General features: G+C 35.2%; 1 protein-coding gene across 1 annotated transcript in view; it reads left to right on the forward strand.

Annotated features, from left to right (window-relative positions):
- Atg9 (autophagy-related protein 9) overlaps positions 1-17710 on the forward strand; it is a 335809-nt gene that overhangs the window by 293829 nt on the left and 24270 nt on the right. The window contains exon 20 of the mRNA XM_090394931.1: positions 11844-11964. Within this exon, the coding sequence (XP_090251057.1) occupies positions 11844-11964 (121 nt within the window). The remainder of the gene's footprint in view (positions 1-11843; positions 11965-17710) is intronic.

Genomic DNA, 17710 nt, shown 5'->3' on the forward strand with positions numbered 1-17710 from the left:
ACAACATGAGCACAGTGTTGCCATTATGTTGAAGATATAGAGGTGCATGAGGAGGCTTTAAAGCTGTTACATAACTTGGATAGGAATTTGGCAATGGGAACAGATGGGACATTATCTGCACTAAAATGATATTTAGCTGAACTGGTTAGACCCTTGATTTTTTTGTATAATTTGAGTCTCAGCTTGGGAAAGATTCCACAAAAATAGAAAGAATGTATGATTTCATCTGTCTTACTAGGGCAGTCCAAAAACTGATATGTCTAATTGCCAATCAATATCTCTGAATGGAGGTGAAGATTATAGAAAAGTTCATAGAAATTTGCATACAGAAATAGGTTGACAGACAAGCTACACTTTGCAAGGAATGTAGTAGATTTACTAAAGAAGGTCATATCTGAGTAATTTACTCATATATTATAACAGTGTTACTCCAGAATTTGATAAAGAGAATGACTATGTTATGATGCTGTTGCACTTTGCTAAGTCATTTGACAGGATACACATGAAAGCTGTTGTATTGTTGCCAGAGTATCAGATTGGAATATAAATTGTTGATTTGGATAAGAGAGTGGCTGACAGACAGATGAGTTTTAATGGCATTTTTGACGTAGTAACAACTATTAGTAACACATTCTAATAATTACTATGTCATACAGATATCAGAAAGGGATATGTGTGGGTGATGTGAATCTGCTTGATTTAAGGTGACCAGTTGTGTTCTTAAAGGATCAGTTCTTTGACCATTGTTGTTAAATCTGTATATTAATGATCTTGGGAAAGACTTGACTGGAATAGCCAGTTGTTTGCTGAATACCATGATAGGCAAGACAGTTAGGGATGTTGATGATATGCAGCACTTACAGGATGACTTAAATAGCCTGGAACTGATTATATGGTTCAGTGTTAGTAGGTGTAAAGTTATACACTTTAGTGTAATGAGATTCCCAGTGGCATATTATATTGGTGGGATTATGCTTGGAGAAACATATGAGGCTAGCTATCTCAAAGTTAAGGTGGATGAGAAGTTCAAAGGCCACATAGCAAAGATACAAATACAGCTTGGAAAATAATTGCATTGCTGAAATGAACATTGATATTCAAGGATTAGGAGGTAATATTTTCTCTTTACAAGACCTTGATAGGACTGCACATAACTTGTACAGATTTTGTCTCCTAGTTTCAGAGGGGGGATGAAGAAGCTATAGAGGACACAAAGATATTGTGATTATGGAACGTAGATTAGGAGGACAGATTGAAAGTATGTGGACTGCAAATACTGGCAAACAAGAGGAGGGGGGAGATGTGATAGTAAACTGTACACTTCTGAAAGAGCGTAATGGGATATGTTGACGAAATTTTTCATTACATGGATGGTGGAGAAAGAACAATCAGACATCTGTGAAAGTTGAGTTTGTGTGTGGTTAAGAAAGGGGTTAGTGCTAGATTTTCCTCTCCCAGAGCAATGAGCGAGTGAAACAGTTAGCCTGTTGAAGTGGTGAGTGCATCTAATGTGAATGAGTTTATGAGAAGGTATGATAGCTGGTGTGGGTGATCTGTTACCTCCCCTTGAGCAATCTTGAAGTAAACCTTGTTTATACCTCTACCTGACAATATTTGTTTTTTGAAATTGATAGTCAGTTTAAAAAACTTCATACCCCCCCAATTTGGTCCTTCATAAAACTGCTTTAGGAAAGAAACCTTATGAGCATATCTGTTACAGCTAAGTTCTGACAATAGCCAAGTAAGTTGCATGATTACGGTGTCTAAAATACTGATGGAACTGATATCCTGAAGACTGCTATGTTTTCGTAGACCAAACCTTGCAACATCTGGTCAGGCTGCAGTTCTGCCTACCTCTTCATGTTTGTGAACGTGTTAATAGTCCTGAATATATATAACCCAGCCAATAGGCACTAGACCGAAGGAAACCATCTAGAAGTTGAAGAAGTTGAAGAAGAAGAAGATCTCTATTCCTCATTTTCTTGGTTCGATTATTATTTTTCAGTTTTCCGATCCAAACATTCTCTGAACATCACTGAAGCACTTTTGATTGGTATGGCCATGTTTATTCCCCATTTAACTTTAAATTCTTGTCCTTTATCAAAGCCATGGTTCTCCAAGAAGCATGCTATAGAGAATTCTTGCATAGATTATTATCTTGATAAATGTTCTCCTATCATTCCTGATGTTCAGTGTCCCTTTCATTTTTTGTTAGAAAGAGATTAAAGAGTCTGGTCCTAACAAGCCTCTTGGTCCTGATGTTTTCCTTCTTATTTATTCCTTCTTACAACCTGGAAGTTAGCTGATATTCAATCAACTTATTCCAAGAAGGGAAAGAAGCCTTCATGAACTATTTACCATCCAATTTCATTCACTTAGTTTCTTTCTAAAGTAATGGAGAAAACCATTGATGTTCAATTTTTACCATGAATCCTTTCAATAAATGATCACATATGGATTAGTCTCCAGTTGTCAACAAGGGATCCTCTGGCTTATGTATCTACCTTTGGACAAATCCCATGGAAAAGTTTGGGGATTCTCAAATTACTCTGGACACTTCTAAAGCATTTGATTGGGTTTGGCACAAAGGCCTATTTAGTATGCTTTTATCATATGGTTTTCAACTAAAATTGCATTTCAAAAGAACAATTCCCTTTGTTCTATACATCAGTTGCAGTCAAGTTGACTGCAAATTCAGTACACAGTTTTGAACATTTGACAAAGCTTGCATTACACAATTCTGATCTCCAACCATTTTTTCAGTGGAGTTTGGTAACTTGTTAATTTCAAACAAATCCCATTTAATTTCTCGATAAAAAGAACCCTTTTCTTACAGTCTTATTTATGACGACACCCACAATCTCTAGACAATGTGAGATATCTCTTCTTGGGATTATTCTAAAGTCAGTCTCTCTTGGCATAAACATATTACAAATATTGCCTCCTTAGTATTCAAAAAATTAAGTTTTATCCTTTGCTTGAGGTGATAATCTCGAATAACCCTGTAAGAATCACAAATCCATCCAACCATTGAGTGCTTCTCATGTTTGGATAATGGCTCTCTCTCTCTCTCTAGAATAGAGCAATTCGGTTGATTAATGATCCATCTTTCACAGCATAGATGCACAGTTTCTGTTGTTTCCATGGACCCTTCTTATTAGAATTTGCATCGATAATTCCCCACTCTGTTTTAAATTGTTAAAATATATGCATCAGTTCAGCCTTAAGTTTAAAGAATAAAATTTTTTTCCTCCTCATACACATCTACTGTTTGCCTTTTGGAACATTCTCCCTTTTTGTGTTAACAAGTTTTTTCTTTCTCCATACTTTTCTTTGCATCAACACTTCTAACATGCTAAAAGTTCATCAATCTCTTTTGAGTGAGAATTACCATAAAAACAAAAAAAATTTATATTCCCTAAATAATAATAAATTACATGATAACCACAGTAATTAACTTTAATGAAATAAAGGTACAAATATTTTGTACAGAAATTAACAGTACATCATCAGTGCAGACAACAAGCAGTTCAAAGGAGTGGAATACAAAGTATACATAACAGTCAGTGGATTATCAATTAAAAACTGTTGCTGCATGCTAAAAATTAATATTCATAAAATATTATTAAATAATTCTTAAAAACTATTTCTTTGATGGTTACATAAAATAAGCATTTCCCAAACTTTTGGGAGAGGGAGAGAGAGAGAGAGCGAGACAGTCATTTCGATTCAGAGTTGGCCGATGTAAAAGGGCTTCACAACTTTCTTTGAAAAGGCGTTCGTATTTAAATTTGCATCTATGGAGAAGATGAGCTTTATCCCACTGGATATTGTGTTTATTGTCAATACTATGTTGTGCCAGGCCAGACATTTAAGGTTTCATGTATTTGTTATAATATTGATGTTTATTCATTCTTTTTTCTGCAGAACGGCCTGTTTGTCCAAAGTATGTTAAATTACATTCACACAGTATCTGGTAAATGCCAGCTAATGATAAAGGTGCAAGTTTGTCTTTTGTAGATAGCAACAGGTGAGAAATTTTGTTGATAGGAAAATATGTGGGAATGAGATGATACTTCTTCAAAATTCTGCCATTTTGATGAAAGTATTTTGATAAGTTCATCAAAAGTTTGCTCATCACACCTCTCAAAAAAAGTTAGTGTTATCAAGTTTTTAATTAATAGAGCACATAAAGTGTGCTCCTCTCCCTCAAACTTACAACACGAACTTTTCACTATCAAAACGTTAATGGAATTTAATGGTGATAACCCTAAACAAATCTAGCAGATTCTTCAACACACCGCAGGATTCCAATCCTTTATATTTCTGTCATCTCAGAACCAATTGGCAGAATTTTGAAGAAGTATCATCTCATTCTCACATGTTTTTCTATCAACAAAATTTCTCACCTGTTGCCATCTACAAAAGACAAACTTGCACCTTTATCATTAGCTAGCGTTTACCAGATACCGTGTGAATGTAATTTAACATACTTTGGACAAACAGGCCTTCTGTGGAAAAAAGAATGAATGAACATCAATATTATATCGAATACATGAAACCTCAAAAGTCTGGTCTGGCACAACATAGTATTGATACTAAACACAATAGCCAGTGGGATAAAGCTGGTTTTCTCCATAGATGCAAGTTTAAATATAGACGCCTTTTCAAAAAAAGTTGCGAATCCCTTTTACATCACCAAATCTGAATCGAAATGATTGTCTCTCTCTCTCCCAAAAGTTAGTGAGATTCTTATCTTTTGTAACCATCAAAGAAATAGTTTTTAAGAATTGTTTAATATTTTATTAATATTAATTTCTAGCATGCAGCAATAGTTTTCAATTGGTAATCCACCGACTGTTATGTACTTTGTATTCCTGCCTTTGAATTGCTTGTTGTCTACACTGATGATGTACTATTAATTTCATTACAAAATATTTGTACCTTAATTTAATTAAAGTTAATTACTATGGTTATCTTGTAATTTATTGTTTATAGTTATGCCACATGTAACTTTAAAGATTAGATTTATATTTCCTCTTTTAGTGACTGGCAGTGGACCTACTATATCAGTACCTAGCTTTGAAAAAGCTTACTTAAAATGGAGGTTGCTTAACAGTCAAAGCTGTATAACTCAGAGGAGACCTCCACATTACCTTTAAAGGAATGCGGAGAACCGACCAGGGCTTCTGACCTAATGTCCAATCCTCACCTTCTCGTGGTGCACCCTGTTGGGTATCTACCTGGATAATACTGAACAAACAAGGATGAGCTGACAATTTGGGATTTAATCGACCAAATTGTATTCTTATTGGCTTAAAAAAATATAGCAAATGATTGTACGACATGACAAAATTTCATGCCGACTGGGGCGTCGCCCAGTTAAACAAGGCCCCATTGTTTTTGCCAGAGCGAACAGCAAAAAGTCAGCTACTGGAATGAATCTGAAAGCACACACCAACTCAACACCACCAGAGTTAAAGATCAGTACTATCAACATAAGAAAGCCTGAATGGCAAAGAAATGGAGCTAGCTGAAGAATTAGATAAGTACCAGATTGATATAATAGGGGTGACTGAAACAAAAAAGACAAAAACTGGTAAGAATCTATCTAAGCAATAAATACAAAATGTTATATTCAGAAAATGACAATCAAGGAAAAAAAGGAGTAGCCATAGTATTCAGCACAAAATACAAGGCTAATCTTCTTGAATGGTAGGCAGTCTCAAGTAGAGTGATGTGGGCAAATATCAGAATAGGGAATTGGATAATGAGACTTATTTGTGCCTATGGTCCCACAGAAGGTTCTACTAAGGTAGAAGTGGAGGAATTTTGTGATGCTTTAGAAAAAGCAACTGTCACAATGAAAAAAAGAAAAGTGTTGGTCCTTGTTGAGGATCTAAATAGCAGAGTAGGAAATGATTGTGAGACATACAAAAATATTTTGGGAAAATTTGGAGAAAAGAGCAAAGCTAATAATAATGGCAAATACCTGTTGGATTTCTACTCAGGACATGGACTGGTTATTATTAACACCATGTTCCAACATAAAAATGTGCACAAATTCACATGGAGAGAAGAGACTAGGAATAAGAAAAGTCTCATTGACTATGTTATAGTTGATAGTGATGTTTTCTCCCTGGTGCAGGAGACCAGAGTGTACAGAGGATTTGAAATTGGAAGCAATCACTATTTAGTCTTGAGCAGGATAAAATTGAATTTCATATAGAAAAGAATAACATGTAAGAAAGTTTTAAAGCGAATAAAAGTTGAGCAGCTCTCAGATGTGAACTCTAGACTAAAATATACAAAGATTTTTGAAGAAAAAATGAAAGAGTTTGAGAACAGGAACCAAACCTTGGAGATCCAGTGGCAAGCCTTGAAGAAAACCCTGATTGATTCAGCCAGAGAAGCATGTGGTGAGGCTGTTTGCAAGGATAGAAAAATCAGAACTCCGTGATGGACACAGGAAGTTAAAGAGGCAGTGAAGGAAAAGAAGAAAGCATATCAAAAGTTCCTGGGAAATAAGTCAGCTTTTGCTCTTAGAGAATACAGAGACAAATGTAAGAAAGCTGAACACTTTGTAAAACTAGCTAAACAAAAGTCATGGAAGGACTTTGGCAAGAACATAGGAAATAAATATCAAGAAGGTGGTAAAATATTCTGGAAGTTGTTGAAGAAGCTTAGAAATGGAGGAAAGAGTACTGTGAAAGGAGTTAGAGAATATAAATGTGACACAAAAACCGGAGAAAAAGATATCCTTGAAGTATGGAGTAATTACTTTGAAAAATTGCTAAATGAAACAAGCAGTGATAGCACTGGTAAAAAACACTGACCAGGCATGCAGTCAGGAATATATATCCATACTTGAAGTAGAAAAAGCCATCAAAGCCTTGAAATGTGGAAAGGAAGCAGGAGTAGACTATATTCGACCAGAAATGCTGAAGTATGGTGGTATTAAAGTCTTACAGTGGCTGAACTGCATAGTTCAGAAAGTCTGGACAACGGGACGAATTCCTAATGATTGGAGTAGAGTTCTAATATATAAAAAGGGAAATAAAACTGAATGTGAGGATTACAGAGGTGTTTCCCTACTGAGTGTTCCTGGCAAGATCTATGCAAGTATACTTGAGAAACGGTTGAGAAGTATTGTGGAAGAAAAGCTTGGGAGGAACAAGCTGGATTCAGGCCAAATAGAGGCTGTCAGGATCAGATCTTCACTTTACGACAAATTGAGAAAGCATGGGAATATAACAGAGATCTGTATTTAAGTTTTGTCGATCTGGAAAAGGCATATGACAATGTGCCAAGAGAGAAGCTATTCAATACATAGTTATATGATGTCAATGGGGCATTATATCAAGCAATACTTAGTCTTTATTTGAGTTGTAAGTCGGCAGTTAGAATTGAAGGAAGTACAGGAAGATGGTTTAATGTTAAATCTGGTGTGAGACAAGGATGTAGATTATCCCCTCTGTTATTCATTATCTATACGGATGACATGATGAAAGGAAAGTGGTATTAAACATGATATCAGAATTGGAGATGTTAATGTCAGCTCTTTGCTTTATGCGGACGATGTTATACTTCTAAATAAATCTGCTACAAGTTTGCAAGATTTCCTGACTAAATTGAATAACTGTTGTAATAGATATGGTATGAAGGTCAGCAATAAAAAGACAAAGACAATGAAAATAGGTAGAATCGTTGAAAATGTCAACTGTGTTGTGAATGGAGAACCTATGGAGGAAGTAAAACATTTCAGCTACTTAGGCACGATTTTTAGTGAAGATGGTAAATTAAATATGGAAATAGACAACAGAATCAACAAGGCTGGTGTGGTAGGTAGTCAATTGAATAAATTCATATGGAATAAGAGGAAATTAGTCGGAACACTAAATTAGCTGTGTACAAGACAGTGTTCAAACCAGTTTTAACTTATGTATCTGAGAGCTGGGTCAGAAGTAAAACACTTGACCAAAGACTAGAGACCGCAGACACGAGACTCCTGAGAAAGATTAGAGGCGTGAACAGATGGCATAAATGGCAATATCATATTAAAAACGAGGATATGAGGAAAGAACTTGACATCATCAGCATCCTGGAATGCGTTAGCAGAGCTTATCTCAGGTAGTATGGTCACTTAAACAGAATGGGCAAGGAAAGATTAGCCAAACAAGTGTTCTCTGCCAGGTTGGCAGGAAAATGTCCCAGAGGAAGACAGATATAGGTGAATTGATACGGTACAAAGTGCCTTAGACGAGAGAAATATAAGATCTGATAATGTCTTGGCAAGTAACAGACTGATTTGGAGGAAAATTGTAAGAAGTTAGTAATGAGGTAAATTTTTCATGTAGTACTATCACACCCTTGAGGGTACATGTCAGGAATTTGATGATGATGATAATTAAGATGGAAAGCCAAATGGCTATATTTTCTGGCGAAGTTAATTAAATTAAGGAGATAAAAATCCCTTATTATTTTACAGCCACTATGCGAAACTCTAAGATCGAAAACTACGATCTACCTGTTTCATGCCGAAGAACTATCGGTGAATCCAAGCGTAAGTGACCACTTGGTAGTGCAACACCAAGGCAACTCGAAGCAAAGGTGAAGCAAGCTTCCTCACTATCCTTGATATTTTGAGAAAATTATGAGAAATATCAACGATAGTGAGGGAGCTTGCTCCACCTTTGCTTCGAGTTGCCTTGGTGTTGCTCTACCAAGTGGTCACTTATGCTTTGATTCACCGATAGTTCTTCAGCATGAAACTTGTAGATTGTAGTGTTTAATATCTTAGAGTTTTGCATACTGGCTGTAAAATAATAAGGGATTTTTATGCACTTAATTTGATGATGATGATACTTAAATTTGAAGTGGTTGTAATCAACATTTACTGGGATTTTCAGTAAATGTAGATTACAACCTAATTTAATGTGCCATTGACAATTCAGAACTATGTTCTGAATTGTCAATGACACATTTAATCTACACTTACCAAAAATGCCAGTAAATGTAGATTACAATTATTTACTCTGAAACCCTTTGATCACGAGCTAAATCAGAATAGAAATGGCAGGTAATCCACAATTCTATCTATGGAACTAATATTTTTACTTTATCCCTCTATCTCTCTGCTTTGGTAATAATAAGTTTGGATGTGTTATCAACAGTAAAAATGTTTGGAAACCTATAGCAGGTATTTTAAGAAATTAATTTTTTAATGCCTTTTTTGAAAGTATTTTCATATGTGCTAATTGATCACCATCATTCCTTCACTTTCCTGTAGAAACAAGCAGATGTTGGTTAAATATCCTTACAGTACATCTCTGTATCCAACTTACTGAATCAGCTTCTCATTCTCATCCAGCCTTTCATGAAATATATAAACAGGCTCCTTTTTTTCTCCAGCACCACTTTGTATGAACATGCTTGTATAAACTACAATACACTTAATATGGCACTATTTTGTGCTGTACATTTTGCTGCCTCTTATGTGTGTAGACGATATATATATATATATATATAAAGGGTAAAATTCAAAACTGAATAAATAATGGTAGTTCACTACTATTTTTATGCAAATCATATTACTTATTTTCACTCGACAGGTAAAATTATATTGCCTGAGACATTAATTTCATCTGACCAATTTTTTTAAAATCAGTTTTTACAATAATTAAGATCAACCACTTTTCTCTCAGTATTGGCAGTAAAGTTTTTATTCCTTCCTCAAAGGCAGATGTTTTTAAATACAAAACAGACTTTCTTATGGCATATGTAATTGCCAGTCCAAATGAGAAGAAAACGATTTTTTAGTTTAAAAAGATACAGCTGTTACTGTCTAAACAACAGCAAGTCTGTATTCTAAAATGAAAATATATACTAAAAAAAAAAAAAGTCCTAATGTGTGCTTTTCTAATTGAAAATTTCCATTTCAGCATAATTCCCCCCTAATGGAAGGAATTATGCTGATATGCATGATCAAAATTATTTTGATGCCATACCAGCATAATTAAGATAAACACATTATTGCTATAAGATTGATTACAGTCAAACTTGGTTAATTGGTTATAATGAGATCGAACAAAATTTCCTTGTTTTAACCATTACTCCCTATATCAGTTATGAGTTAAATCTATCTCTGTTTATTTTAATTCTCAATAATTAAAAAAAAAAATAGATTTTAAAAAAAACTTAAAAGAAAATATCAGAGAGAAAAAAATAATATAATTACATACCTAGATATTATTTGTATGAACATGCTTGTATAAACTACAATAGACTTAATATTAAACACATTAAACAAATATATGAAATATATTTAATCATAATTTTAAAACCATATACTTAATACTGAACACAATTTATTTCTCTGTAATTAGAGCACACCACGATGCTTGACTGCATGAAGGAAGACGTTTCAAGTCTCTTTGGTTATTAGAGGAAATTTTTCTAAGCATTTTTTCCACTGGGTCCTGAGTTAGTCGATCTCTGGCACGGGCAAGCGGGTTTTTCTCTCCCGGAAACTCAAGAAAATCAACCATAGAACCCACACTATTTCAGACTTTAAATATATTGTGTTAGGATTAGGGACCATGAGATGGCAGCACTTGTTGAGCCATTTTCTTCAATGCGTGCTGCATAATTAGTGATACCTTGGGCCAGCTATCTCTGGTTGGGTACCAGTGGAGATTGAACTGCCCACTCAGTCTCCAAAAGATAGATAGGACTAAAACAGCCTCGCCTACTCCCTATATGGGAATAAAAGGGCGTTAGCTAATTTTTTAGCTAACGCCTTTTTATTAGCTAAAATTATTTATTAGCTTTTCTATTAGCTCTTTATATTTAAGTAAGGCATTAGCTAATTTTTTTTTTTTTTTGATATTATTTGTTTGAACATGCATTGTATAAACTACAATGCACTTAATATTAAACAAAGATATCGAATATATTTAATCATAATTTTAAAACCATATACTTAAAACTGAACACAGTTTATTTCTCTGTAATTAGAAACATTTCTAATTAATAATAAACATAACATAACATAATGATGTTATTTTGGTTTTTAAATTGATCCAGCCAACTGACACATGGAAAATCATCATATCCAAATTGCTTAGCAAATATTTCCTCTTGAACCTTTCATGATTCGATAATCTATCAAGAATCCAGCACTTCTATATAATGAACCATAAAAGCAGTTTGCACTTTCTAAATTTTTTTGTTTTGATTATGTTGTTTTCCAGTACCAGTATGTAAACATCTTTATTCTTCTGCACTACTGATACTATTGAAGAGGACAAAGAAAACTTTTTACACACTTCACTATTTTTCCCCACCACACACTCATGAAAAATTTCAACTTTTTTTTTTTTTTTTTTTCAAACTGAGAGACATTTTCATTTAGTAGTTATGTTTCTGATAGAAGGGTTCATTTTTAACGGTTTTTCAGTCATAGTAGTGTTTGAGTCAAGCAAGGGGGATGGTTGTAGGAGAAGTAGATAGTGAAGGGATACTCTCCAAAAAAGACAATTAGGTTATAAACAGTCCCATAATCTGATGCATAGTTACCAAAATTGTATGGTGTATATTCATATAGTGCACTTGTTTTAAAAGTGAGCATTTGTATGGGAATATGTATAAATTAAAATCATTATGCATTTTTTTTTTTGTTCATTATAGCTGTAATTTCATTATTTCATGCCTATTACAACAAAGTTCAGCTGCATTTGTATAATATAAAAAGATAATTATGTTGTTGCTTATTTAATGACAAAGATTGATAAACAGGATATAATATTTTATTTATTTATTTATTTCCCCCCCCTTGCTTTTAGTCTCCATCCAGCTCAGATGTCTGGTGAAACACTTCCTGCATCAATACTGGGTGTAGTACAGCCTCTTCCTCTAGAATACACAGCAGCTAATATGAGTTTGAGTACATTATACATGCATCAGGTATATTTTTAATTTAAGAGACCTTGTAGACACTTGTTAATTTTTGTTAATATATTTCTTGATATATCTTATTATAATTTTTTTTTTTATTTCCGTAAATTGAATACTGGTTTGGTTCAGTACTGGTTCAGAAGCACTGGGTTGAAGCCAGTACTTTCTTTGGTATATGGAAGTCACATGAAGATCTGGACCTCATGTGATTCTTGATCACATGAGGTCCAGATCGTCAGTTTCTAAGGGGGATCTCAAATTCTACTTTCACCAGCCATAAGCTGGAAAATCTTATTTGTATTAACTGAAGATGCACACACAGCATCTAACAGTAGTCCATTCCACATACCAACAAGAAGAAGCTGAACCTGATTGCAACCATAACCAAACAGTGTACATACAGTATATAACAATGCAACAGTAATCATAAATATTAATGAATGAATAATAGCAGAAACTAATCCAAGCTTTTGACAAGGATATTGCCTTTCTTCTGCCTTGTGTGTGTGTGTGGAGAGAGAGATAGATGATGAATTAGGACAGCTTCCTAAAGTCCTAACCAGCTAAGACTGGGCATCTGTAGCAAATGCAGAAATAAACATTGATCAGCATATAATATAGTGCTTTTTGCACATGACCTAAGTAATTATACAGAAATTTGAAGACCTTCAATGATCTGTTTACCATTTAAAACAACTAAGTTGTGAATACAAGTTAACAAATTTCTTTACAAAACACTAAACTATGGCATTCTGGGATAAATATTCCATATGGACTAAAATAGTAATTGAAGACCAAACTTTGAGTCCATACTTAATTTTATCTGCATTTGACCTATAGCAAAAATACAAGTACACCATTGATTTTTCACCCTTGGTTCCAGGGCCTTGTTGGATTAACTGTTTTGCTGGACCAACACAGGTCACAATAATAATTCATCATTACACCTATGATGCACTAATTATACTTCTCCCATGGCTCTAAAGCACCATAGAATTCTAGAACTTAAACATTGAGTGAAAATGAAATGAAAATTAAGTGATTAAATGAAATCATTACTATAAATAAATGATACATTATAAGGTTATTAGTATCAATGAAACAGAATTATTGATTAAACAGGTATTAAATGCAAATTAAGTGATTTAATGAAATCCATACATTAGTACAGGTAAATCAGTACAGTATAAATGAAAATGGGCTTATTAATCACTGTATTTACAATGAATTCTAAAATCTGCCACTTCAGCAGATTTTAGAATTTCACTGGAACTGTGTAGCTAATTACAAAAGTCTCTATGATTGTTATCTATTTCATAGCTAACTGATTGATTCATCATGGATTTATGATGTTGCAAGGGGAGCTGAACATCTTAAATGTTGTTTAATGTGTTTTGATCTTTCTCTACATAATTTTTTATACACCAAATGAAAATTCACTAGCTCTTGTTCTTTCTAGCCCTTTGTTTTATTCACTCATCAACAGAATTAACTTTTCAATAATAAGTTTTCATCTATATCTGTTTAATTTTCATTACTTTCACTGGATTTTCAGTGTAGTGATGAACAACAGGTGTTTCTTGTCAGCATTCTCGAGCATCTCAGGAATGACTTCTTTCTTCTTCATCATCATCAAATTCCTGCCATGTACCCTCAAGGAGTGTACAGGATATTATTATTATTATTATTATTATTGTTCCGGGAAACTCCAAGGAGTCGACAGACTCATCGAGGGAGGCCCTAACATCATGTCTGGAACAACTATTCAACATTTACACAGTATCTATCATATCTTGCCTTGAACTCATTCACGGTCGTAGTACCCACAACAAACTCTGGAAGCTTATTCCACTCATTCACCACTCTCCAAGTAAAAAACCTAGCTCTAACACCCTTGTCAACCACACTCTTGCCCAGCTTCCATGCATGGCCCCTAGTCCTCCCACCACCAGTCATATTTTCAAAAATATCTTCTGGATCAATCTTATAAAACCCCTTCAGTAATTTGAATGTCTCAATCATATCACCTCTCCTTCGCCTATCGTCCAATTTCTGCAACCCATAAATCCTCAACCTATTCTCATAAGGTTCATTCCACAGACCTGCTATCATCTTGGTCACTCGTCTCTGGATATGATATTACTACATAAAAAAAAATTTACATCATTACTAACTTCCTATCTACAATTTTCCTCCAAATCAGTCTATTACTTGTCAAGACTCCAACATTATCAGATCTTATATTTCTACCGTCTAAGGCACTTTGTACCATATCAATCCACCAATTTCTTCCAATTTCAAATCCTCTGTACACTCTGGTGTCCTGCACCAGGGAGAAAATATCACTATCAACAATAACATAGTCAATGAGATTTTTCATATTCCTAGCCTCTTCTCTCCATGTGAATTCGTGCACATTTTTATGTTGGAACATGGTGTTAGTAATAACCAGTCCATGTCCTGAGCAGAAATCCAACAGATATTTGCCATTATTATTAACTTTGCTCTTTTCTCCAAATTTTCCCAAAATATTTTTGTATGTCTCACAATCTTTTCCTACTCTGCTATTTAGATCCCTAACAAGGACCAACTTTTCCCTCTTCATTGTGTCAGTTGCTTTTTCTAAAGCCTCAAAAAATTCCTCCACTTCTACTTTAGTAGAACCTTCTGTGGGACCATAGGCAGAAATAAGTCTCATTGTCCAGTTCCCCATTCTCATATTTTCCCACATCACTCTACTTGAGACTGCCTGCCATTCAAGAAGATTAGCCTCATCTTTTGTGTTGAATACTATGGCTACACCTTCTTTTCCTTGATTGTCATTGCTTGAATATAACACTTTGTATTTATTGCTCAGAAAGATCTCACCAGTTTTTATCTTTTTTGTTTCAGTCACCAAATTATGTCGATTCTGGTACTTATCTAATTCCTCAGCTAGCTCCATTTCTTTGCTATTCAGGCTTCTTATGTTGATAGTACCGATCTTTAACTCTGTGATGTTGAGTTGGGGGTGTGTTTTCAGATTTGTTCCAGTAGCTGACTTTTTTCTGTTCGCCCTGGTTCCCAGGCGAAAACAACGGGGGCCTCGTTTAACTGGGCGACGCCCCATCTGGCATGAAATTTTGTCATGTTGTACCATTATTTTTTATTTTGGTTTAACCAATAAGAATACAGTTTGGTCAGCTAAATCCCAAATTGACAGCCCATCCTCGTTTGTTCAGTATCCAAGTAGATACCCAACAGGGTGCACCACGAGAAGGTGAGGATTGGACATTGGGTCAGAAGCCCTGGTCAGTTCTCCGCATTCCTTTAAAGGCTATGCGGAAGTCTCCTCTCAGTTATACAGCTTTGACCCTTAAGCACCCCTGTAAAGTCATTACCATCATTTTTATCAAGAGTGTTATTAAATGTCAAGACAGAACAGGACACAACTTATTCTGTTATTTCTTTAGTATTGATACGTGTGTGCTTTCTCCCAGACACTAGCACTGAACCAAAGATGCACTTTTCTTTTTATGACATAACAAATGTGTCACAAAAAACTGAGTGATGATTAATCTTCACAGAATGTAAAATTCTTTTGTCTTGAGGTCAGATAAGGGAGATATAGTTTAGTTCTAAATACACTGTATAAATGTTTTTCTTCCACAGGAGATCATTTATAGGGTAAGCTGAATATTTGTCCAGAATTAGAAGAATTTTGCAACCTTCAGATTTGCACTGTGCTTGAGCTTCACACACACAAAAAAAAAAAAAAAAAAAAAAAAAAATTCAAAAATTCCAACATAATCTTGGTGCAGTCCAGCCATTTTTATTTGCTTGGTATATCATGGAGTCTATTTTAATGTCTTTCAAGACCAAAAGACATTTAGTCTTTCCTATCACCAGCAGCTTCCATCTCTGCCTGCCTGTTGTATTTGAGCACTCTAGGACAGTAACTCTATCCTTAGATTGTGCGAGTCCCGTGAGCCCTTCTTTGTCCTCTACTTTTACCATCCTTTGTAGTGTGCATCACTGGTGTAATGCAATTTCATCAGCATTTTTCACTTACTCAGGAATGAGAAACTTGTTGGCTCTAGGTTTAGCAAATTCATCCATATGTTTGGTGGTCCCTTTGTGGGGACAGTTTTCAACACACATACACACTTTTTTTTTTGTAATAGAAATTCCTTAAGGAATTGAATAACGTAGATACGAATATAGATTAAATTATACTTTAATAAATATTTCCGATATTTCAGCAATGTCACGTTGCCATCTTGAAAAGGAACTTACAAAAAAAGGCACGTGCACATAGCCAATACAGTAAATGAGAATGAAGAGACGAAGCTATTGTTCTCCTAAAAGTCCGATGGTGCCCTCTAGCGGGCTAAGTAGGTGTTCTTGGCCGTTGAGCTGAAGATCTGCTAATGTAAACCTCTCAATTTGGGGGCAGTCCCATACAACCAAATTTGTTGAGGTTTGGAGAGTTTCTTAGGGCTGAGGCTGATTCATAAATAGTCTTTCGAATTTGTATTTGCTATGGTTTATTACTGTGGCTTTCTTCCACCGTATTCTGTGACATATATCCAGAGCATGGTCTGCAAGACCAGAATTGCTGTATTTGTGAAAATGGATGTAGTCCTTGTGTTCAGAAATTCTGATATTAGCTGTCCTGCCTGTTTGGCCAAAGTAAGACATTTACAGCTGCAAGGGACCTGGTATACACCAGGTAGGTCTAGGGGAAGTGGTTGGTCTTTAGTGGAGCAGATAAGGGATGCCGATTTGCTGTATGGCCTGTAACAGGAGGTTAGGTCATGTTTTTTTAAGATTTTGGTAATTTTTTCTAGGTGCCTCGGATATAGGGAATGGTGATGGATTTAGAAATTCTGATATTAGCCTTGTTGGGGGGGGGGGGGGGGGGGGGGGGGGGGCTGTGGTTTGTAGGTTTTAATATTTTTTGGATTTTTTTTGGGGGGGTAGCCATTGGCTGAGAAAGTGTTGAGGATGCGATTTAGTTCAGTGTTTTTATGGCCATGTCATTAGAACAGATTATTCATGACTTATTTTTCACGGTATTAACAACACCACAAACACTTTTATCAACAAGGATGTTTTATTAACGCTAATATTTCGCTGATTTTCAACTCGGCATCATCAGAGCACAACACACATGTAAACGTGACAGTGAGTGAGTGAAACAATATAATTGCAAAAGACAAAAGATCTAAAGTCCTATTTTTGGCGCCCTCTAACGAGGAAAAAAAAAAAAAAAAAGGCAGTTATCCAGGAGTTTTTCTAAGGATAACCGTCTCCCAAATTTTTGGCAAATTAATGCAACCATATTTGTTAAGGTTGGGAGAATTCTTCAAAGCCATTGCTGACTCAAAAAATAATCTTTCAGATCTATAACGACTCCTAAATAGCAAATTCGTTTTCCTCCATCTAATCCTGTGTGAAGGAGCGTCCAAAGCGTGGTCTGCCAGTCCCAACTTGCCATAGTAATAGTAGCGAATGTATCTTTCATGTTCTTCCAGGCGGATGTTCACTGATCTTCCTGTTTGCCCATAATAGGCCAAGTCACAGTCACATGGAACTTCATACACTCCTGGGTGTGCTAACACTTCATACACTCCTGGGTGTGCCCTTTAGCACACCCAGGAGTGTATGAAGTTCCATGTGACTGTGACTTGGCCTATTATGGGCAAACAGGATGATAAGTGAACATCTGCCTGGAAGAACATGAAAGATACATTCGCTACTATTACTATGGCAA

Source organism: Typopeltis vanoorti, chromosome 6 (assembly GCF_054136105.1).
Source record: "Typopeltis vanoorti isolate ZY-2024b chromosome 6, IOZ_Tvanoo_1.0, whole genome shotgun sequence".
NCBI lineage: Eukaryota > Metazoa > Arthropoda > Arachnida > Uropygi > Thelyphonidae > Typopeltis > Typopeltis vanoorti.